General features: G+C 38.9%; 1 protein-coding gene across 1 annotated transcript; it reads left to right on the top strand.

The window, feature by feature from the left end:
* The first annotated feature begins 2,735 nt into the window (after positions 1 to 2,735).
* PGRMC2 (progesterone receptor membrane component 2) lies at positions 2,736 to 20,201 on the top strand. Its single transcript, XM_004711851.4, has 3 exons — positions 2,736 to 3,168; positions 17,827 to 17,982; positions 19,214 to 20,201. The coding sequence occupies exons 1-3, from the start codon at positions 2,751 to 2,753 to the stop codon at positions 19,309 to 19,311; spliced, it is 672 nt and encodes a 223-aa protein (XP_004711908.2). The 5' UTR covers positions 2,736 to 2,750; the 3' UTR covers positions 19,312 to 20,201.
* Positions 20,202 to 24,368: the final 4,167 nt, after the last annotated feature.

Genomic DNA, 24,368 nt, shown 5'->3' with positions numbered 1-24,368 from the left:
GTGTGCTGGGGTGAAGGGGTAGTACACTAACAGTGCCTGTAATGTGCTAAGGACATTTAGTGAAAGGACCAGGGATGCTAAAAATCCAACAATGCACAGAAAACTACCTAAGAACTGCCCCAAAGCCTGACAAGCACTAAGCAATCATTGAAGTCCTGCCCGCCCCCACACACTTGTCATTTACAGCTTCAGAGATAAGCTAGTGACTCATTTCTATTCTAGACAGTAAGATATAAGGAGTTGCCTGTTATAGGGCCTTTGGGATGCTTTTCTCCTGTTAATGTTATCCCATCTATATGATACCTAGAACTGATTTCCCCCCAAACCAGCGTCTCTCCAATTTCCTTTGCATTGTTGGCACATCCCTTTTTGTCAAGTCTCACGAGTTGGAATTGACTTGATGGCAGTGAGAAAGCAATTCTTACTTCTACTAACTCTCAACCTTTGGGTAACTATTGATTCCAGTTGTTCCTGAGACAAAAAGATTCATTACTATCTGCCTTGTGATTAATATGGCTCCATTCCATGTCCAAGTGAGCTAGATTAAAGGATAGATTATATGGTCACCTTAGTTAAACCGAAGCAAGCCCTGTTCACTCTACCTCAAGAAACTAGCTATAATATAGAGGTCAACAACCTGTTTCTGCACCTCCCCAGAGCTATGAATAGGTTTTACATTTTTAAATGATTGGGGACAATGAGAATATTATTTCATGACAGCTGATATTACTTTGATTTCTAAATTCGGTGTTCACAAATAGTTTTGCTGGAACACTGCCATGCTCCTTTATATAAGTATTATCTACGGCAATCTACTTCAAAAAATCAGCCAAAGAAAACCCTGTGGATCACAATGGCACAATCCCATTGTGCATATAGGGTCACCACGATTCTGGCCAAATGGAAAGCAGCTAGCAACATAGTTGCTTTCACACTACAACAGAGTTGGATTGCTGGCAGGGGCCTAAGGCTTGCAGAGCCTAAAATATTACCATCTGGCCCCTTAATAAGGTGCACTGGTAGCATAGTGAATTAAGTGTTGGGCTGCTAACCACAAGAACAGCAGTTCTAACCCAAGGGCCACTCGGTGAGAGATGCTTTCTGCTCCCCAAAGATTGATAGCCTCAGAAACCCATAGGATAATTCCACTCAATCCATAAAATCACTCTAAGTCTGAAGTGAGTCTGGTTTTTTGTTTTGGCCCTAACAAATTTGGCGACCTCTGCTCCAATTCCACGAGTTGACTCTTCACTTGTTGCACAAATACAGCAGCCTACAAACTCCAATTCGCGCCCCACCCTACCCCGCCCCGCCCCATCCTCTTACCCCAAGCTCTCTCCAAATCTTTAAACACTTGGTTGCTAGATAATCTCTCTAGGAAAGTTTTCTGATCCTCACTTCGGAATCTTCAACTAAGAAAATACTGCCATCAATTCTGACTCCTGGTGATCCTATAGGGCAGGGGAGAACTGCCCTTGTGGGTTTCTGAGATTACAACTCAATACGGGAGTAGAAAAACCTCACTTTTCCCCTGCGGAGCAGCTGGTGGTTTCAAACTAATAACCTCTAAATTAAAAGCCAACGCGTGTAACCGCTATAGCACCAGGGCTCTGCCCATTGGTTCATCGGGATTAAAGGAAAACGACCCTTTTCTTGATGCACCGACATTCATGCATCACATCAGGTAGGTCTCATAAGTCCCCTCGACAAAATGGGAACAAACATGGAGCAGATGAAGCACGTCCACGACGTGCGGAAGGAGCGTCCCCCAAGTCTTCCCTGACCCGGAGGTGACAATTGGGCGAGAGGTTAAAGGGTGACTCAAAAGAACGAGCGAATATGACCATCTCATCCTTCCCACGTCCCTCCCGCTGCAGGGACTATGAGGCAAGAAATAACGCGTTCATAAGTCTGAAATCTAAAGAAAATCTGGCCCAAATCCCCAGGGAATGGCTGAACGGTAGCGCCCCTCGCTCTCCTTTCCTCCGGATGCCCAAGAACCCCAATTCGGGCTCCACCCATTCTTGTCGTGCCAGAAAGTCTCCACCTAGTCTCCAAAACTCCTGGGAGGCAGCCTTCGGTGAGCGCGCCCACGCTCCGGCTTCCTGACGACACGAGGACGCCCGGACGAGGAGCGCCCGCCATCCGACAGGGCCCGCAGTGGCACGAGTGAGCGCCGTAGAAGAGCTCCCGCCGGGCCCCGCCCCTGCAACCGCCCCACTGTGCGTGGACCTCCGAGGCGGGGCCAAAGCAGCGGCGGGAGCTCGCGGGCGAGAACCTAGGCCTGGGAAGGGAAGCGTTCCCGAGGCGCACGCGCACAGCGAGCAGAGTGGGCGGAGCGTGTCTGCCGAAGGATGTGCAGGGTAAAGGCGAGCACGTGGCGCTCCGGAATTCGCGCACGCGCAGTAGTCTCGCCCGGCTCGTACCCGCTCGCGCGCGCGCGCGCCCAGCCGGCTCAGCATCTTTTCTTCAGGCCCGCCCCACGGCCTGAAGCGGAGGCCACGCGCCACAGCAGGGAAGTGTGGGGCGAGAGGGGCGGGGCATAGCACGCGAGCGCGGCCAGCAAAAGAAGGGAGGGGAACGGAGAGAGCGGAGGCAACGTTACCCCGTCAACATCCAATCGGGTGCGGGCCGGACCCCGCCCCCTCCCCTCACCTTATTGGCTGGGTGGCCCCCACATGGGCGGGGCCGGCGGTGGAGTTGGGGAGGGCAGGGGGCGGGGAAGAGGAGGAAGGCGCTGGCGGGCAGTGATGGCGGCGGGTGATGGGGACGTGAAGCTAGGCACCCTGGGGAGTGGCAGCGAGAGCGGCAGCGACGGCAGCAGCGAGAGCCCGGGCGGCGCGGGAGCGGCAGCCGAAGGGGGCGGCTGGGCGGCGGCGGCGTTGGCGCTTCTGACGGGGGGCGGGGAGATGCTGCTGAACGTGGTGCTGGTGACGCTGGTGCTGCTGGGGGCCTACCGGCTGTGGGTGCGCTGGGGGCGAAGGGGTCTGGGCGCCGGCGCTGGGGCGGGCGAGGAGAGTCCCGCCGCCTCTCTGCCTCGTATGAAGAAGCGGGACTTCAGCTTGGAACAGCTGCGCCAGTACGACGGGTCCCTCAATCCGCGCATCCTGCTCGCGGTCAATGGGAAAGTCTTCGACGTGACCAAAGGCAGCAAGTTCTACGGCCCCGGTGAGGAGGAGAAAGGGGGGGGAGGACCCCTGCCGTTCAAGCACGACCCCCTTCTGACGGGATGGCCCCTAGGTACCGGGGTATTTTGCCCAGCCGTCGGCCGAGCCCGGCGCCTGGACTGCCGCACCTGGGACGGCCGGCCCCACGCACACACCCCCAGCCGCAGGCACCTCCAGCTTTTCTTCCAAGTCATGGTCCCAGTGGCTTCCCAGGCACCAGCTCCCAGGAATCATCCTTCTCGCATCCCATTTCTCTTCTGGCCTTTTCTGTTGCTGAATTCTTCAGTCTTTATAGCCCCTAGTCACACCGGCCCCCCAACCTTTCCTGAGCTTTCTGGTTATTAGGATGGGTGGGGGCAGGAATGAGGGGAGATGTCTAAAGTAAAGACACAAGAGATTTAGTTTGCTTTGCTTTGCTTTCTCCCCCCCACCCCTCCCTGATCTTCTCTTTCTGTACACTACTTACTGCCCAGAAAGCCACGTTTAGAAACACATAGTTCTAGGACCCAACCTGTGAAGTACAAACACAGAAACATGGAACTCTTTTTATTTTTTTTAAACCAGTTTAAGTTGGTAATAGCTTTCCAAGATTAACAACGTGGGATGAGAACAGACCTGAATGCAGTCTTTAAAGCCTGGCTACAGTATTCTCCCTTAGTTTTGGGGGTGGAGCTCTTATACCCAGCAGGCGTGTCTGTCCTGTCTTTTTTTTTTTTTTGGAAGGCGGGGCAGAAGGGGTGGAAAGTAAGAAGGCAAATATCCAAATACGTGTTGATGGGATTTACTGTGTTTTCATTTAGCTGAACTTGAGAGAAATCTACAAGAACTATAAGTTAATACCCCCATGCACCACTTCTGCAAGTTCAGGATTTTTAGAACTTTGCTTTCAGAGAACTTTTATGCGGGGTAGTTGATTTGGAAGCCTTTTTACCTTGTAGTTGTAGCATACATTTCATGTTCTAGTGAACTTTGATTCAGATTCATGGAACCTGTTGTTATACTGTGAAATAGAGCAACATCCTGCATTCTTTGTATGTAGTAATTAGTACTAAGCCTTTTTTTTTTTAATTTAAGTGACTACAGAAGACGGCATGATAAAAATTGGGGGGTCTAATGTGACCTTTTACTCAAAAGCAGGCCTTAAATTCAAGGGCATTGGCAGTGTAAAATCAAATTCATTCCCTCCTGTTAATACAGATTTGTTGACACATATATACTACCACTTTCAGTACTGTGGTTTGTTTGTCGCTAAGTCTAGAGATAAGAAATTGGAGGTCTTTAGTGTTGAAGTACTTAATTGATTTCTGAGCTGTTTGTATTTGTGTGTATATATCTATATTCAACCCAACCAAGTCATAATTTATAAGGTTCTTGCTTCTGCCTAGATTAATATGAACACCAGGTGTCTGCTGACTTATATCAGCACAAATGATTAATACTTCTTTTTATTGACTTTAGAGCATGTGGGATAAGAGAATGGGGCCAAAGTACAGTATTTAAACAGATAGGCCAAATTAAATAGTTAATTTTGTTAAACCCAGGGACTGACAGTATTTTGTACCTCCTTACCTTTATTGAATGCATACTTGTAAATTACCAGTTTAATAGACATGAATGAGATTTCAAATCTGCAATTGAGATTTTATGAAACGATATACTTTTTTAAAACTCTCCCCCATTGGTATTAAAATATCCATTTAGTAATTAGAAATTGTGTGCAGATTAAATTTTTTAGTGGCACTTACCAAACTAAAACATCTGCTTTTGCACTCCTTGTCTAAACTGGCACTAAAGATGTAGTCAAGGTGGGAGCCGGGAGGGAGGGGAAAAAATGAGCTTATACCAAGGGCTCAAGTAGAAAGGAAATGTTTTGAGAATGATGATAGCAACAGATGTACAAATGTGCTTGACACAATGGATGGATGTATGGATTGTGATAAGAGTTGTACGAGCCCCCCATAAATTTTTTTTTAAATGATGTAGTCAAGGCATATTAGTGCTTGCCCATTTAGGCCTTGCTACTCTCTGAAAATAGCTGTTAGAGACAGCCATAGATAGTTTGGCAGCCTCTGATAGCAAATGATATGTGACAAATTTAAAACTTAAGATAAGAGTCATAGGTGTAATGTGTGGCTTGAGCATTGAGGAGGCTTCCCATATAACAGAGAAGTCAGTCTCAGGGTAGCTTTCACTAGGTTGCAGGTTCTGATCAACAGCCTAAGGATGATGTTCAATTGTATTCCTAAGTATTTATCAACAGCCTAATAGAAATATTGATAATATTTTATTATTAAAATGAACTTTGAATAGCCTGAGCATTTTATGGACTTGGGATGTAGTAACACTTTCTAACAAAGTCTGGAAGCCATTACCTGGCTGTAAAATAGAAGTTTGGTTTGGGGGTTGATTTTCGTTTTCATCCTCAAATAAATTTAGTAGTAGAAAAAATTAGAGACAGGAATCATCTGAAAATTCTCAGTAGCTTGAAAGAATTATCTAAGCTAGAAAACCTGGTTTCTATGCTTAACTAACACCTTTCATTACACAATAATGGTTTTAGAGTTCAAGATTATTTTTGTGAGGTTTTTATAATATGGCAGAAATTTGTGGTTTTTAAGTTTCGGGTTCTTAAATACTGATAATTTAGTGAGGTAAACACATATTGGCAAGCAGTTGGTATTAACTGCATTTGTCGATATTAAATTTAGTAACAGTTCAAGCACTTGGCCAGCTTGTGGGGAAAGTATGGTCACATAAGAAACAATGACTGAGAAGAGAAAGGAAACCAGATTTGTGAAGCACCTGCTACATTGGATCCATTTGTTTGGCATTTCCACAATGCCCCAATAAGGTTGGTAGGTATTCCCATCCTACAGGTGCCCATAAAATGCATTGCTGAGAAGTTGATTCCAACCATAGTAACCCTATAGGACAGAGTAGAGCTGCTCCATAAGGTTTCCAAGGCTGTAAATCTCTACGGAAGCAGACTGCCACATCGTTTTCTCAAAGAGGATCTGCTAGGGACCCGCCGCTGATTGCTTACTGCTGCACTCCCAGGACTCCTTTGCCTACAGATAGGAAATATAAGATTCAGGTATCTTACATAAATTGGTTTGAGACAGACAAATATGATATTCAAATCCAGATATATTTAACAAAATCTGCCCACGGTTCTAGTAGTCAGCATTCTGGGTTAAACTTAAGTGACTCTGTTTTTCGTTTGTCCTCTTCTGGTTTCGATAAGGATTTAAATCCTCAAAGACACACGTTCATGACTATGTGCTGCCCGGTCTGGTTGCTACATGCCACATGTGGCTGTTTAAATTTATCAAAATTATAAAGTGAGTTTCTGCCTCAGGAGTTATTTTTAAGTGCCTATGTTACTGAACAGTATACATGATAGAATATTTCCATCTTCCCAGAGTTGTATAGCATTGATTCTAGGGGTCAGGGTAGAAGGAGGAGGGTACTCATTTACTTTTTATTACTGTCCCATAACCAAAAAAACCAAACCCACTGCCATTGAGTTAATTCTGACTCATGGCAACCCTGTAGGGCAGGGTAGAACTGCCCCTGTGTGTTTCGGAGACTAACTCTGCAGAAGCAGAAAGGAGTATCTTTCAAGCTGCTGACCCTGAGGTTAGTAGTTCACCTTGTAACCATTTCCAGGCTCCTTTGCGATCCTATAAAATAGGTGATGTACCCATTTTAGGGATGTAGAAATTCAATTTTTGCCAAAATCAATAGTAAGTAAGTGGCAAAACTAGAATTCAAACCCAGATCTAGGTGGTTTAACAAGCCATCCTTTCCCATTATAGTATGATTACAGTTATACATGTTTACAGGATCATAAATGAAGACTCCCAACAGGTACTATAATTTTTAAAAATTATCAAAATAAAATACTGCCAAGACAGTATTTTTATTTATGATAGCAAGAAAGTATACAATACCAAAGCCATATTTTCTCAATTACTACCTTACCATTTAAACTTCATTGAAAATAAAAAGAAATCACATAAGAAGTACCTCTTTTCCTAATATGTAGTAGCATAGGACAAGGATAACTACCTGTACCTTTCACCTTTTTTCACTTTTGAATTTTATCTTCACTGTGTTACTTTTTAATTAACAATTTGTAAAACTTCAGTTGTAGCATGTTCCTATAGGCCAAGCCCAACCTGCCATTTCTTCATAGATGTCCAAAAGTTGACTCTCCAATTCTTCTACACGCTTCTATTGAAGCAGATGATGAGGTTTGTTTGGATTAATGCCCATACCTACCCCGTAAAGCCAATTGCTATTGACTTGATTTCAACTCTTAGCAAATACCACCTCCCACCCACCCATCCAACTTGTGTCAGTAAAATTTTCATTAGTTGTTTGTTTTGGGAAGTAAATTGCCACACCTTTCTTTCAAGGTGCCCTTTGGTCAACTTGGACCACCAGCCTTTAAGTTAACAGTGGAATGTGTTAACTGAGTGTATCACCCAGGGCCTCTACCATTAACTACCAATTAAATAAAAGGATCAGTTTGACATGCCACTCAAATTTCAACTAGTTGTTTTTACAATATGGTTAACTCCTCTAAATTCAACATCATTTTACTGCATTTATTCTTTGAAAGACATGTATTCGTCTTAAAGCAAAAATTATAAACCCAAACTCATTGCCATCAAATTAATACCCACTCATAGCAACCCTATAGGACAGGGTAGAACTGCCCCCTAAAAGATTAAAGATGATCATCTTTAAAGGAGTAGACGGCTCCCTCTTTCTCCCAAAGAGTAACTGGTGGTTTCAAACTGCTGACCTTGCAGTTAGCATTCCATATTGTAACCACCACACCACCAGGGCTCCTAAAGCTATCAAAGATAGCTTAAAACAAATATGAAACCAGAGATATTAAGCATGAAGAAGGGAAAAATCTATTTACTAACGGTTAGTCATTCAAGTTCTTTAAATTCTACAATCTATGGATAGACAGCTTCTTCCCTGTATGCCCATAACAAGCAAGTTTAAATAATTGCTGTACTCTTTTGAAGCTCACATCCTGCTTCAGGATCTTTAGCATTTTTTTTTTTTTTTAGCATTTTTAAATACTAAAAAGGCAGCTCCTGGGTTATAGGAAAGCCTTACAAATCAGTTACAATTATTGGGAACTTAGTCTTCAAAACTGACACATCCCTGCCCTCAAGTAGTTTAATGTCTACTGAAGTCATATAATAAACAAGTACAGTATTTCAATACATAATTCTAATCTGTAAGTATGCTGTGAAAGAAATGAGTAGGATACACAACAGAGTATAAGAAAGAATCTTATTTACATTAGATGATTAAGAAAGGTACCTATTTATATTTACTTGCTAAGAAAAAAGGGGTTGGCATTTAAGCAGGGGTCTAAAGGAGCCACCAAGTACAAAGATTGGTTGTGAGACTGTTCTAAGCCAGCATTAGTACTATGCTAACTATACAACTGTAATGAACAAACTAAACCCGTCTAGATTGTGCTATCCGTCTTGTTTTCAAATTTGAATTTCACCTCTGTTTTGATTTTTCTTAGTTACAGGTGAGTAGGACAACCTGAGGTGGGCAGAGTAGAACCTCTCCATGGGTTTTCCAGGCTGAGACCTTTCAAAAGGATGGAGGCAGGCCTGTCTTTGAAGGCATCTCTGGGTGGGGTGAGGGTTTTCACCTCCAGTAACTTTTTTTTGTTTTTAATTGGGTTGTCGCTGAGAATATACACAGTGAAGCATGAGGGAGCTTCAAATTTTTCATGGGAAAATTCCATTATCTTTTTATTCCTTGTTTCCCCCTTTTGTACACCCTTTCAGCAATTTCTATATGTACAATATAGTGATAAATTCTTCAAGTTGTGAACCGTTCTCACGCTCTTGTCATGAACTGATGCTCTCATTAACAAACACACGGAATATTTATGGTTTAAGATTTAATGCTGATTTCGGGGTAATAGTTTCAGGAGTTCATTCACACTCCATGTCTCCAGAAAGTATCTAGAATTTATGAGAATATGACAGTCTGTTCTCCATTTTCTCCCATTTGGTTAAGATTCTTCCTGGAATTTTTGGGTAAAACGTTCAATAATGGTAGCTGGGAACCATTCCTAACTGACATCCCGGCATAGGAAACAGTTCATGGAGACAACTAGCCACACATTCCACTTTGAGCTGTTGTAATTAGGGTTACAATGAACATTGGTGTCTTGGGTCTCTGCTTTCAAATCTTCTGTGTATTCTAGGGTCATCTTTTGGGTCATACTATAGTTACATTTTCAGCTTTTTGAGGAATCACCACACTATTTTCCCACAGTGACTGTACCACTTTGCATTTCCACCAACAGGATAAAGATTTCAATTTCCCCTCATCCTCCTCAACATTTATTATTTTCTGTTTTTTTGTTTTGTTTTTTCTCTTAGCCATCCTCCTGGACACCCGGTGACTCTTGATGACTTAGCTCAATATATCTTTTCTCATCTCTTTACTTTCAATGAGTCTGTGGTGGTGTTTTATTTTTGTGTTAGAAATAGCGTATAGCTGATTCCCTCCCTAAAATTAAATCTAGTCTTTAATTTTAAAACTGTCTTTTCCAATTATAGTTTTTGTAATTACTATTTAGTTATGTGTTTTTTTAAACTTTATTGTGAATTAGGTGAAGGTTGGCCAAGCAGATCATCGGTTTTGCGTTGAACAATTCATCAAACCTCATTGTCTTGCCCTGTTTCCACCATTTTTTGCCCATCTCTTGTTATTTTCTTCCACCCAAGTTAACACTTGTCTACCCACTAGCCTGAGACTTCCTGGTAACCAATAAAGTCTTGTTTGGTTTTTAAGCTGAGAATCTTTTCATGTGTTTTGCTTTGTTTCATCTTTAATAACTGTGTTCTCATACCATACATTATTTGTCTTTTGTGATTGACTAATTTCACTCAACATAACGTCTGTCCTCCAGGTGTTTTACCAATTATCTCCAATTATATTTAGGTATATTTTTACCTTATTTTTTGTGATTTCTTTGCCTCTTTTTCTACCTTTTTTCCTATTCTGATTGATGTTCTTTATCCTACTTTTTAACCCTCTGATATGACTATAGGCTGTTTATTTCTGGGGTGATTTCCTTACCTTTGCCATGCACACTATCCTATTCTTCTGAACAATATGCCAAATGTCATTTTTTGTGTGAATTAGAAAATGCTGTTGCTTGAAGTGTCTTTACTCCCTCCCATTTGACAAAATTTTTCTTAATATATAAAATTACTATGTATACAAATGTGGATGATGTCCCCTGGAACCGTTTGTTGAGATCCTGGTTAGAAAGTATTATCTCTCACCTTGTTTTCCATGTTATTAAAATTCCACTCTCAAATTAATTGCATTATTGCCCACTTAAAAAAATAGTCTTCATTTAGCTTACCAAAAAGTAGCTTATCACATACTTTATTCATTGCTGTTTCTTCCATCTTACTCTTTATCCTAGGATTCGATTTTAGTTAAGTACATTCTACAATATTTTATTGGTAGAAAAAACTTTGTATTCTCACTTGGGGATAATAGTTTAGGTTTAAGATTAGATTGTAGATCGACTTATTGTACTTCAAACTTTCAGTCTTATTTTGCCTTTGTCTTCTATTAATATTGGCAAGAAGCCTGTTTTGGGTTAATTCGTATTTGAGATGTTTGCCCCCCTTTGTTACCATGATTCTACTCTTAACTAGGATTTTGTTGGTGATAATTAAAATGGTATCTCAATATTCTTAATTGCATTTCCCATTGTGTCAGTGAAGTTGCATAGCCTAAATGCTTTTGGGGTCCTTTTGTTTCCTTTTTTATGAGGTGTCTGTGCAAATGTCCTCAGCCCACAGTTTTTCAATTGCGATATTGGTCTTATAAATTTTAGGTACTTTTTATAAAATAAAAGTCAGTGGTGTGAGCTATTTCGCCTTTTATTATAAAATACAGAAATGTTTAGTTTCGTACATTAAAATTGCTCTTTTTTGACTGCTAAGATTTGCTTTATACTTAATGACCTTTTGTACTTAAAGATTGTAAAAACAATTTCTGTAATTTCTTTTATACTTTCATAGGTTTATATAATTCCATTTAGAATTTAAGATAAATCTTCTGATTTTTTTAAACAGGCTACCTCATGGCGTCAGTACTATTTAGAGAATAATCTCTTCCCTCTCCCCAACACTTAAAAAGTATTATCTCTACCGTTTAATTTTTTTAAATCTTCCCTTCCCTATCCTATCCAGGCGCCTAGGCGATAAGGCATGAGTTCAGTCCACATTGTTGTTGCTAGAATCTTTGGTGTGAATTTTAGAAGCGAGGTTGACTTTTCAGGCCTTCATAGAATTAAAACACTCTAGAGATTTTCTAGTTTGCCCTCCAGTTTTAATCAGGTAGAATAATTTACTCAATTTACAAGAGAGACATGTGAACTAAGTAAATGGAGATTTACCCTGTGATGTACATTGGGGTAAGTGGTAGAATTAGAGCCTTTAGAACCCAGGGTAACCTAGATCTCTTGGAAAGCTTTCTTGGAAGCGTAGTGGATTACATATTAGGCTGCTAACTTTGAAGTCCTCAGTTAAAACCTACCAGCCACTCTGGGAGAAATTTTTTTTACCTAGAGATTTATACTTACATAGAGATTTAGAGTTGTAAAACTCCTCAGGGCCAGTTCTTTTCTATCCTGTAGGGTCTCTGTTGGAACCAACTCAATAGCAGTGAGACCTTCTCTATAGAAGTAATATTTATTAGTTGAATTTCATTAAGTTCTTTTATGTATTTTTGTATTTGTTCCTTGACTCGTTGTTAATTTGGCGGGGAGAAAATTACCCAATACAGAAGTAATTTCTAGATTTTCAAAAAACTTCATAGCTATAAAAGACTATCAAACAAGGCCAGGGAACTGGGCTTTTCATAAACTTTAGTGGGTTTAAATTTTACTCAGGGCTCTATTGTGGGAATTACTACAGTCGTTTGTCATGAAACTCTCCTCTTCATAAATACACTACATGATGATGAGCTTCCAAAAAACCTCACTGCTGTTGAATCAGTTCCAACTCAATGTGAGCCTGTAGGCCGAACGGCCACTGTGGGTTTCTGAGACTAACTCTTTATGGGAGCAGAAAGAAGCCTCATTCTCCCAGTCATGTCAGAAAACCACAAAATTATCTTTTATGTATTTCATTACTTCTTCCTGGGACTTTTCGTTCGTTACATTCTTTAAAGCTGTTTCACAATGAGGCAATGTCAGTGTGTTTCCTAGAATCTGTTATACTGTCTACCTGCTTACATTAAAATAAGCAAGGGTTTTAGGACATAGTAAAGTAATAAGCTTATTGAATTTTCAACTTTAAAAATCTTCACTGGATGTTGTGTCAACTCTAAAACCTAACATTGAATCTGAATTCTAACCAATATGTAATGTATGTTTACATTGTTTTAGCTTTGGGGCATATGATAGACACAGAGGAATGTTCTTTGTATTAAACATCAAGTCTACCTTTCCAGAGCAGCCCACCCACTACACCTACTCTAGTTCTTAAACTTTAATTCTTTATAGTCTTACAGTGCAAAGTAAATTGTTACCCCAAAAGACCTATTCAGAAACCTGATGAAAATTCTAAGTATGTGGGAAAGACAATGTAATGGGGCAAAAGATTTGTAGGAAGATACCCTATTGCATTTTTCCCTTAACTTTCTGAAGTTCTTTCATATGATTTAGGGTGTATGAGACTATGTGAATCATGGAATCATTCTTTTTATTAGAGTTAACATTATTTTGCCTAGAATTTGGCTCAGATAATTGACTGAAGCTCACGCTCTAATGTAGCCAACCAAAACAGAACATGTTTTATAAAATTTTACTTTCTTTGTGTATTCATTCAATGTTGAGGACTCATTAGGGAAGGAAGTAGGCAGATAATTGTATTAGAGAATAGACTGGTCTATATATTGATATATTTAAAAATGGAGGATTTTCTAATTGCTCTTTTTATGATTATCATTTCTTCTGGGTTTTTATTTATCATTTATGAGTGTGCTTTATAATTTATACTCAGAAGTGTCCTGGAGGAATGGCTTTTGCAGAGTGACTGCTAGATTCCGTCAAGTCATTTCTGACTCACAGCAACCCTGATGTGCAACAGAATGAAACACCGCCTGGTAGTGGTGGTGAGCATCATCCAACTGTTGCTATGTGTGAGCCCATTATTGCAGCCACTGACCATCTGCCTACATTGACCCTCTCTACAAAGCATGCTGCCCTTCTCCAGGAAGTGGTTCCTCCTGATAATATGCCCAAGAGCCCTTGTGGTGTTGTGGTTACACATTGAACAAGGTCAGCAGTTAGAAACCACCAGCCACTCCATAAGAGAAAGATGGGCTTTCTACTCCAGTGAAGAGTTACTGTCTCAGAAACCCACAGGGGCTGTTCTACCCTGTCCTATAGGGTCACTGTGAGTCATAACAACTTGGTGCATTAAGTTTGGTTTTTTGCATAGCATGCATGTCCAAGTACGTGAGCTGGAGGTAGCCGTCCTTACTTTTATTCTGCTGTATTTCTTCCAAGACCTATTTGTTCCTTCTTCACAGGGCAGGGAGGTGTATGTCAGAATGTTAAGAAACATGTCAATGTCTAGAGCTTTCTTGTTAGTTCTTTAAAACTCTGATATAGCAGGGACATTCTATAATGTCCATTCCCCTGAAATTTTGTAATTACTGAAATGCTTTAGGCTTTCTACTCCTATAAACACTTTGTCTTGGAAACGCACAGGGGCAGTTCTACCCTGTCCTATGGTGTCACTGAGTCGGAATCATCAATACCAGAAACATCATCAAACATCAAAATGTTCTAAATGTCAGTCATCTTTCCGTGCCTCCATTTGTGGTTAATTATATATTTTCTCATGGAGCCCTGGTGACTTTGTGAGTTACACTTAGGGCTCCTAACTATAAGGTCAGCAGTTCAAACCTATTGACCACTCTCCTGGAGAAAGATGAGGCTTTCTGCTCCTGTGAAGATCTGCAGCCTCAGAAACCCATAGGGGCAGTTCTACTCTGTCTATAAGGTTGCTCTGAATTGGTGTTGGCACATGGCAGTGAATATGTGTTTACTCAAGGTGCACTATTTGGATTAGTCTGAAAAATAAAAATTGTACTTCCAGTTTTATCAGCAATTTTAAGCAAATCGAAAAAAACCTCTCCTGTGTTTTTCATCTGCCAAATGGGCAGGACAAAAAATAGTCATCACTAATTTGTGGAACTGAGAGGAAATTGAGGTTGCTGGGGAAAAGTTCTGTATCGCTTTGTAGATTGTCATAGCTATAGTTGATTTTTTTCTTTGTGTATGCTTCAAAAAAGGAAAATACATTGACTTAGTAATAATTTAAAAGTTATATAATGTTTGCAGGGTTTTGATTTCTGTTATTTCTCAAGAAACAAAATATACTTCGTTACTGTTTCTGTTGTTTCCGTCTCCTCAGAGCAGCCATTGCCACAAAGCCTGCACTTCTTCCCCACCCCCATTGGTCATGCTTAAGTTTGAAAATTAACATTTTCCCTAAAATAATTAACTCCAATTGACTGTGAGATAGTTCAGATTTTACTCTGTAAATTGAGACTATTGAATTTCTTTCTCTTAATTGCTTAGTTCAACACTTGAAAGTTATTAGTGGTAATGGGCAAAGTTTCAAAGTTATAAATGTTGACATTGGTACCTTCTTTTAAAAGAAAGATAAAAGTATTAAATGATAGCCTAAGTTTACATTAATAGGAAAATGATCAAATAAATTATGGATGCATTCATTTAATGAAAAAATATATAGCCATTAAATGATGGTTTTTGATAGCCAAGTTATGATGTGAAAAATGTTTACCAATGAGAAAAGCAAGTAAAGTACTTTTATGGAACAATTGCTTTTATTTTCATTTTAGCACCCATTTATTTAATCCCTGTTAATACTTATTTTTTAATTCTAGCATCATGCAGTGAACTGTTTTCATAGGAGTTTTTACTCCTGTCTGATGAGCTTTATGGTGCTCCAAATTAGTGTTCATAACTTTTTAGACTTTTGTCTATTTAAGTGAAACTTTGAATTCTCTGAAAGTGTATACAAACTCCCCTGACACATAATTCCAGTTTCTGATATGCTTTCAAGTATGAATTTGGATACAGGCATTTTCTATACATTTTTAAATCAAGGGATTTACAGGGTTTTTCCTTATGTTTCCTTTTCATGAGGAAATACTTTCTTTTATTAACTGGATATTAAGCTTTTGTTGTGGACCACTTTGTTAGCTACTGCCAGTAATTAGGCCAGTCATTTTTTCAATAATTATAGATTTAAATGTTGTTTTCTCTAACTTCTGTCTGATATGCCTATATACTCGAGTATAAGTCCATCTGAATATCAGCTGAGGCTCCGAATTTTAACACAAAAACAACGTTAAAAAATGTTCTGGAAAACTCGGCCCATACACGAGTATATACAGTAGGTAATTTACAGCATTCTTTTTTGTCATATTATGTACTTTGGATATTTTTAGCATGTAATCTCCTTAAAAAGCCTAAAATCTACTTGGTCCTCTCTGCAACATAAGTTGAAGGTAGTAAGAGGTATTATTTCCCTTCTTTATGTAACAAATAATTTTTAGACCCACAAGCTAAAACTCACTCAATAAGTAGTGAAGTTAGGCTTTTAATGTTTAGAAGGTGTTTATTGTAAAACTCATTTTAAAATAACCGGACCTTATCACTTATTCCAAATAAAATGTTCATTCCCATAAATATTGCCCCTATTAATAATTTGTTGTGTATTGTCTTTTTCATACATATAGAAATATACACATGTATGTTCTTTTTTTATTCAGAGCCCATCAGAATTCTGAATTACTTTTTTCATTTTAATCTGCCACAACCTTTCTAAGTCTGTGCATTGTGTTATATAGTATTCCATTAAATTAATGAACTGTATAACCAACTTCCTAATGTGGAAAATCAGATTATTTTATTTTATTGATATAACTATGTTTTAAACAATCAAATAATCTTTTTATCGTGTAGTTGGAGTGCAGATGTTGCTTAAAGTTAAGGGTCAGAGTCTGGAGTTCATCTTATTTGGGAATGCTGCTAATTCATTTGTAAGGAATTTATGGTGTCTACTTCGTGCTAGTCACTGTGCGAAGCATTAAGGATACAGAGATGAACGAGACTGTTGCTATTTTACAAAGACAAACTTTGAGAATGTTTCACTTCTCCCAGTGTATATATTATGTCATTATTCTCCAAAGAGGGTGGTACCTAATTTTTAGACAAAATCCTAATCATCAACTCGCAAGCTAATACGTCTAGAAGAAGAGAATGTACCTTATACTATTCATGCTATTGTATTTCTTTGTTTTTTAAAATCATTTTATTGGGGGCACTTACAGCTCTTATCAAAATACATACATATATCAATTGTGTCAAGCACATTTGTACATATGTTGCCATCATCATTTTCTAAACTTTTTTTTTTCTACTTCTGCCCTTGGTATCAGCTCCTCGATTTTTCTCCCTCCTCCACCTTCTCTCCCAACCTCATGAACCCTTGATAATTTATAAGTTAATATTTTTATAACCATTGTTTTATTTAATAACTTATATACTAATTATAAATATATTGTGGTAATTATATATGATGCTAGCTATATTTATTTCTGAATAGGGTCATTTCTGTTCAAATCATTTAACAAATATTTGCTGAACATCAACATGGTGCTAGGTACTGAACTAATAATCAGTTATACAAAGATGATAGAGTCTGCTCTTGCAGAGTTATAACCTAGATAGACTAGAAGAAAGTAAAATAAAGTCCACAATTCTTTCTATGGTACATTGTCAGTGGATGTTCTGTTGATTAATTATGTTTAGATGCCACTATGAACCCTAGTGAAATATTTTCTGACCTTAATCAAAGTTACTTCCGAAACTCAGTTTCCATTTCCTCTTTTCTTTAACTGCCTTATGATATTCATATCTAAATACAAGCTTTAAGATATCTGAAATCCTTGAACTTGTTGTGACACACCTTGCTCTGGTCAAAAGGCAGATTTCTAAGAAATTTCTCATCCTACCGTGTGCCTGCACAAGTTTTGAAATTAAGGATTTGTACCAAATATGAGTCATTATGAGGTGTCTCTCACAGGCATGTATATTCATTGCAGATTTGGTTCCAAACCATGACAAAAGAAGCAAATATAGCAATACAGGGAGCTTTTGTTTATCAGTTCATGTAAAAATCATGTAGACATGGAACTGTGTATTATGAAAAAGTTTGAAATGTGATGGAGTTCCCAAAACGTGGCACAGTGACAGGAGGCGAGTGCAGTCCATTGGGAGGAATGTGGTGCCGATTGACTTGGTTGATGCAGGGTTGCCCCATATCTTGAATTTGTAAAGAAATACACAGTGTCTATGAAATACATAAACCAAAGTGCAATAAAAGAGGTATACCTCATTGCCCCGTGGAGCAGCTGGTGGCGTATATGAACCTCTGACCTCTCTGTTTGCAGCCAAGCATTTAACCACTGCGTCACTAGTGCTCCTAGTAAAATACCATTATGTGGTAATCTAAATAATTTCTTTTTTCAGCGGGTCCATATGGAATATTTGCTGGTAGGGATGCCTCCAGAGGACTGGCAACATTTTGCCTAGATAAAGATGCACTTAGAGATGAATATGATGATCTGTCAGATTTGAATGCCGTACAAATGGAGAGTGTTCGAGAATGGGAAATGCAGTTTAAAGGTACCTTCATTTTATTATAGTTTTTGAAAATGTTAAAACGCATGGTCAAAGTACATAACTTTCACAATGTTGAAGAGCGTTAGGATACCCTCTTTTCATTGCCATTAAAATTTGATGATATTTTAAACATAGCTAAATATCAATGATTGCTACATGTGATCATTTTGAAAATCTGTATTTAAAAATTGACCTGTTACAAACTATTAGAGACTTTTTTAAAAGCTAATGAAACACTAGTTTTATAAGACTTGTCCTTAAAGCTGTAGATTTGGCTTGTTTTGTTTTTAACTGAATTGATAACTGGTGTTAATACTACAATTATAATTTATTCTGAATTGTCTTTAAGCGGTAAAGAGAAAGTGTCATCCTCCTTTATCATAACCTGTAACAATATTTGTTGCCCTCAATTTGTCTCTTTGGACAACTACAAGGGAGCTTCAGAAAGCTCTTGAACAAATGGAATTAAAAGATGGGGGTGGATAGTGGCATTATTCAACACAATTTTTGACCTCCTGTTGTGTTCTCTGACCCTGGTCCCTTTGCAACAACTACTCTGGTTTCTTGGCATTTGTATTTATTGTACAGGAGGCAGTTCTCTTACCTGTTCCTCCAGATTTGTCAGCTAATTCACTTACTCCAGACTTAAATTCCGACCAAGGAAGAACAAAACTTTGGACATACAATGTTTTAAATTAGACACTTTGGTAACAAAAACAAAGTAACAGAGCTGTAAGAACAGAGGTTGATGGGAGATAGAATAATAGTGGGACAAGGCTATATGCTGAAACCTTCGAAGAAGACACAGTAACAAGTATCAAGTGAATTTCCAACTCTTCATAGAGGTTTGTTCTTGAGGACATCCTTTGTCACATTAAATATCTCCAAGTGATTCCGATGCAGTATCCTTGATTAAAAAGCAGTTAAATCTCCCTCCTACAAAGAATCTCTAACAAATGGAGTCAATTCCAACTCATAGGAACTTTCGGGGTTTATGAGATCAGGTAGTCTCACCTTTCTCCTGTTAGCAGGCCAACACTTAACCAACACTGCCACCAGAGCCCTTTTTCACAAAGAATTCCTGACATTATAACTTCCTGTTCCTTTGCTTTGAGCCTTAACATGTGTACAGAGACTAGCCATAGTGAACAATAGGAAGAGCTTTGCTTATCCTTTATAAGTAAGAGGTAAACAAAATTAATCACTACTGATTTTCTTTTGATGTATCTTTCAGAGAAATATGATTATGTAGGCAGACTCCTAAAACCAGGAGAAGAACCATCAGAATATACAGATGAAGAAGATACCAAGGATCACAATAAACAGGATTGAACTTTGTAAACAACCAAAGTCAGGGGCCTTCAGAACTGCAATTCTTACTCCTTTCACAGACTGTCCAGCATCGTTGGGTATGGTTCACCTACTGCGGAAAACATTCAACAGATTGTGTGCAAGATCACTATGAAGATTTGAATACTAGACGTTATTTATACTGCCAACCTCATTTGTTGCAGTTGTTTGTAATGTCTGGTGGGGCTTCATCGTTCTGAGATAAAAATAGGTGACAGGGATTTTTTAAAGGCAAGAAAGTCACAAACTTACTTTTACTTTTCTTTCACTCATTATTTTATTTTTTATCAAAGACAACCAGATATGTATTTGCTACTCTTCAAGTGGTACAAATCTCCTCCCAAAAAACAGCGAAGACTCTTACTTCACATGCTGTGTTTTTGTTTTAGCCTCAAGGAGGGAGGAGACCCAAGTGGAGGGGAGGTGTGCACATCACTTTGACTAGTTGAGGCGACTGAAACATCATAAAATGTGAATTCCCAAACGTTTCTCTTTGGGCTTTGTCAGGGAAAAGAAAACTATTTCTAACAAATCTGTGGCAATTAGGATAAGGGATTTCAGGTGTCTTTGAGTCAAAGCTAATTCTCCAATAGTGAAATCATTTGGAACCAGTTTTTATCCTTTCCCTTACCCTAGATCAAATCAATATTGATTGTGCCTTATTTCACATAGACTTGAATTATTTTTAGTGAAAGCCCCTCTATGAATTCAGAAGTCACTACAAGCAGCATTGAGACCGAACTTGGAATATCCTGTTGACCGCAAAACCTTGATAACATTCTGTGTATATAGAATGTAAAAGGAATATTCAGTGTTACTGCCATATATGTTAATATTCACAAACTTAAATAGCATTGTAATGGCCAAATGCATTCCCCCATGCTTTTTTTCTTTACAAAAAAAAAGTTGAAAACAAATCAACAACTCTTCCCCCAACAGCTGCCTGATTTTAGGAGCGTGATCCTCACGTCTCGGAGGTGTGGGGACATGGTATGGGTGTCAGTATGCGTGTGTCCGGGTGTGTGTGAGTGCCTTCGAAGGGACTCTTTCTGCAGATACTGTAAATACACGTACAATTTTAATAAAGCATGTACAACAAACCAAAATAAGTTTGAGTTGGAATTTATATACATAATTGTCAGCCAGTGCATGAGGAGATGGTAGTCAGGCTTGTGCATTTGGTTCAAGATACGGTGAAAATCTTGGACATGCAGAGCAGGCACTGTTAACCAAGTTGTACACATTGTACCATGTTCATTGTAACTTTAGGAAGAAATTCCATTGTGGGGAACACTCAAGAGATCTGAGGTTATTCAGGTAAGAATTGATTTATTAAAATATACATATTTTGGCTACTTTTATGCCAACTGATTAAAAATAATAGTCATTAAGGCACAAAACAGTAAAGTTTATTGTTACTGATTGACATTAAATTTTTCCATTACTAGATGGGAAGTCCTACTAAAAGCTCTATTTCTGCCAATTATTTGACTATTTAGGTTGTCTACTAGAGACAGATTACTCTGTTAAAGAAAAGGTTTCTTCTGCCGTATGGGCATCATATATGCTGAAGCCATCCAAAAAGGGGGACACTTAGCTCCAATAATAATGACATGAAAGTATGTAAAATACATTCTCTTTGATCTTGGAATGTTTTATAGAAAATGATGATCAGCAAAGATTTGAAGACTGTGGAAATTGCGTATCAGTTAATGCTTTGTGTGTCTTGATGTGAAATATTTTCTAAACAAAAATTTGTTAAAAAGTTTGTGTCCTCTATAGTAAATTGACAATTATAAATCATTTGAGCTTAAAATTCTATTATAAATCTGCATTTGTGAATATAGAAGCCCTAAGTATTCATGCAGTAAAAATTATGCAGTCTGTTAAGGAAAATGGGTAATTTGTGTTTTCGACTTAAAATAAAGTGTTCTTTAGCTAATTCTTGGATTTCAGTTAAGTTTGTCATTCTCAGATAATTTGGTGACAGTATTTGTGTAAGGAGATGGGAGTTGTGGTAGTGGCATTGTCTCTTGTTTTTTTCCTTTAGCCAATATTGCCTTGTTTGAACCACTGGAGGTACTTAAAATATAGAATTTGGGGTCCCAGTTTAAACTTATCACAGATCTAGCCAGAGTCTAAATAGAGTGAGCCTCAGAATATTAATTGTAAGGAGTGCTTTAATTCTTAGGATTAGGCACATTTGAGAAACATTGCACTAATCCTTTAAAGTGATACTGCCCATCCAAAATGAAAGATGCTCATAGATAGTAATAGTCTGATTCTCTTTGTTTAGTTTTATTTGTTTTTAACTTTGTATTTTAGGTGAGAGTTTACATAGCAGATTGTTGGGCCTTTTTACTAAATGGTTACCATTTAACAATTTTTAGTTAACTTGTTCCATTATATTGATTACATTTTCATAAACAACCTCATTATTTCCATTCTTAATGATTCCAATTAATCCAGTTTCCCTGCCCCCTCCTTAGCTTCTGTTCTTTGTTTTAGGCAAATGTTGACTGGTCTCATATAGTTGATTAAGGAAACAGTATTACCGGTGATTTGTTTCTAAGTTAATCTGTTATATGGATAAAAGTGACCACTGAGAGTGGCTTCAGCTCCAAGTTCAAAGAGCCTGTACAGTGAAGTGCGTTATTTATGGCTTTTCTAGCCTTAGTTAGTCTTATTCACACAAAACGACTTTCCTGATAGGTCTGAGTAAGAAGATGGGGAAAGAGACTGACTGTGAGTGACAACCATCCTGCTGGATATAAAGTGAGCCATCTCAAAAGCAGGGGGTGGAATCTCAATACCAGCAAGAGCCAAGAAGGGAGAGCTTCCTTTGGATCCTGCATCTGGTTTGCCTTTCTCAGTTGGACCTCCAGTTCTCGCGACTGGAATTGCCATCTGCCACCTGACCTCATTTCACCAGCTTCCTCAGCCTTGGGGGGATGTCCTCCAGAGGGACATCTGTATTTTGGATTGGGACATAACAGCCCCTACAACTACGTAAGCCATTTTCCATCTTGTGAGTTCTGTTTAGCCATTGCAGCAAATTGTAGAACCCTTGATTTAAGAATATACTGAAAGGAGGAGAGGCAGTTGATAACAAAGGTAATGGAGCTGTGTAGTTCCACTGTGAAAAGTGGGACATTTGAAACATTTTAACTTCCACCTTCTACTGAAAAGAAATTTCAGTAGCCTGTGTTTGGTTTTGTATTACTCCAAACATTTCCTTTGGGATTCTCAGTCCCAATCCTAAATTTGTTGCAAATACTTAAAATGAGATTTCACATTTGAAAAGCTAATGTATGGCTTCAAAAATAACTAATTTTCATTTTGTTTATGTTTTAATCTTCTAAAAAAGGCAGTCCGTTGTTTTATTCTGTTAGGCATAAGGTCTCTGGGCCGGGACCAACTCGATGATACCTATCAGCAACAATAGCTGTAAGTTGGCACCTGTATGCCATTAGGTAATGAACTCATTGAGCTACAGATCAAAATTTTAAACCCTTGACTGGTACTAAGGAAGCTTATGTTTCCTACCTGTATCCTACTTGACTTCTGAGATTTGCAGAATTCTATAATATACCTGCTTTACCCATCTTTTAGGGAACATTTATCACAGTGAATTTGATAGTAAATTAGACTCCCTGTATCCAAATTTAAGGAACCTTGATGTTGCTGTTGGATTAGCGTTGGACTGCTAGCCACAAGGTTAGTGGTTCGTACCTAACAGCTGCTCCACAGGAGAAAGATGTGGTAGTCTTCTTCCATAAAGATTGCCGACCCGTGTCACTGCCATTAAGTCGATTCCAACTCAACTCTATAGGGCTGCTGCTGCTTAGATTTTCCAAAGCGGAATTTGTACTGGGGCAGACAGACTTATTTTTCTTCCAAGCAGTGGCTGGTGGGTTTGACCTCACGACCTGGCAGTGAGTCGTCGATTGCTTGACGCATTGTGCCACCCATGCTCCTTTCACAGAGACACGGCCTTGGAAACCCTGTGGGACAGTTCTGATTTCCTACAGCACTGCTTGGAGTTGAGTCAACTCGATGGCAGTAAGAGTGGTATGTTTTGTTTGTTTAATCCAAGAATTCCATTTACATCAAATTAAAAATGGCTTTTAAAAGTTTAAGCATGCAAAGGGGATCCACAAAGTATGGAAAAATGGAATTAAAAAGGTAATGGAATTTTTCATGAACTTTTTGAAGCCCCCTTGTATATAGTCGATTAATGTCAGCTTTCAACGTGGTAGAGAGTACTGATCACATAGATTAGGATCTGTTTCTTGGGGTGTGACAAGAATGTTCAAATGAAAACTGCCTGACTTTTCTTGACACTCTAGGCTAAAAAACCTCTTATTCAGTCCTTGTCAGAAAGGCCTTTGCCTCATCACCACCCTCTTGCAAGTCAGACTGTCAGGAGACCCTGGGACTAGGTACCAGCCTTGCATTTGTTCTACCATCACTAGTGAGCCAAGAGAACATTTGGACAAAGGCAGGTTTATGCTCAAGAGATTTTTCAACCTTCTGTATCCCTATAGGTCCCAATTAAATGAAAACATGGGATTTGATTTAAGAAGACAAATATCTGCATATGTCAATTTAGTTTTGGTTTTTGTCAATATAGTTTTTAACAAAATTGCAGGATAATCCATATAAGATGGGACCCCAATTTGCTTTTGTTTTTAAAAGGGAGAGGAGCAAATTTAGAATATGAATGAAATCTGAAAACTAAAATGTATTTCCTGGTTAGAAGAGTTTTATATGCTCATTTTATAGTAAATGGATGAAGAATTGACCCAAAATCATCGTTGTGACAGTTAATCTTCCTGTCTGACCTTTCTGTATTTGTGGGATCATAATTTAATCTCTTACTCCAAAGTTGCAAACCCAGGTCCATCCATTCTTAATGAACCTCACTCTACTTCATGGAACCCCAAATGAATGCCTCGTCCCCAACCCAAACTTGCCCCTGTTAACACACTATTAAAGAGTTACTGCTACAGTCTCCTGCATTGTCTTCCTACCTACCT

The sequence above is a fragment of the Echinops telfairi genome, unplaced genomic scaffold, assembly GCF_000313985.2.
Source record: "Echinops telfairi isolate 266 unplaced genomic scaffold, ASM31398v2 ScPeMD7_14;HRSCAF=57, whole genome shotgun sequence".
Taxonomy (NCBI): Eukaryota; Metazoa; Chordata; class Mammalia; order Afrosoricida; family Tenrecidae; genus Echinops; species Echinops telfairi.
This window is presented reverse-complemented; position numbering and strand designations above follow the sequence as displayed.

What these genes read in the sequence shown, in the direction of transcription:
- PGRMC2 (XM_004711851.4), top strand. Translation starts at nt 2,751, where the DNA reads ATGGCGGCGGGTGATGGGGACGTGAAGCTAGGCACCCTGGGGAGTGGC. An exon ending in CAGCAAGTTCTACGGCCCCG is followed by an intron (nt 3,169 to 17,826) that starts GTGAGGAGGAGA and finishes TTCTTTTTTCAG; the next exon opens with CGGGTCCATATGGAATATTT. An exon ending in ATGGGAAATGCAGTTTAAAG is followed by an intron (nt 17,983 to 19,213) that starts GTACCTTCATTT and finishes TGTATCTTTCAG; the next exon opens with AGAAATATGATTATGTAGGC.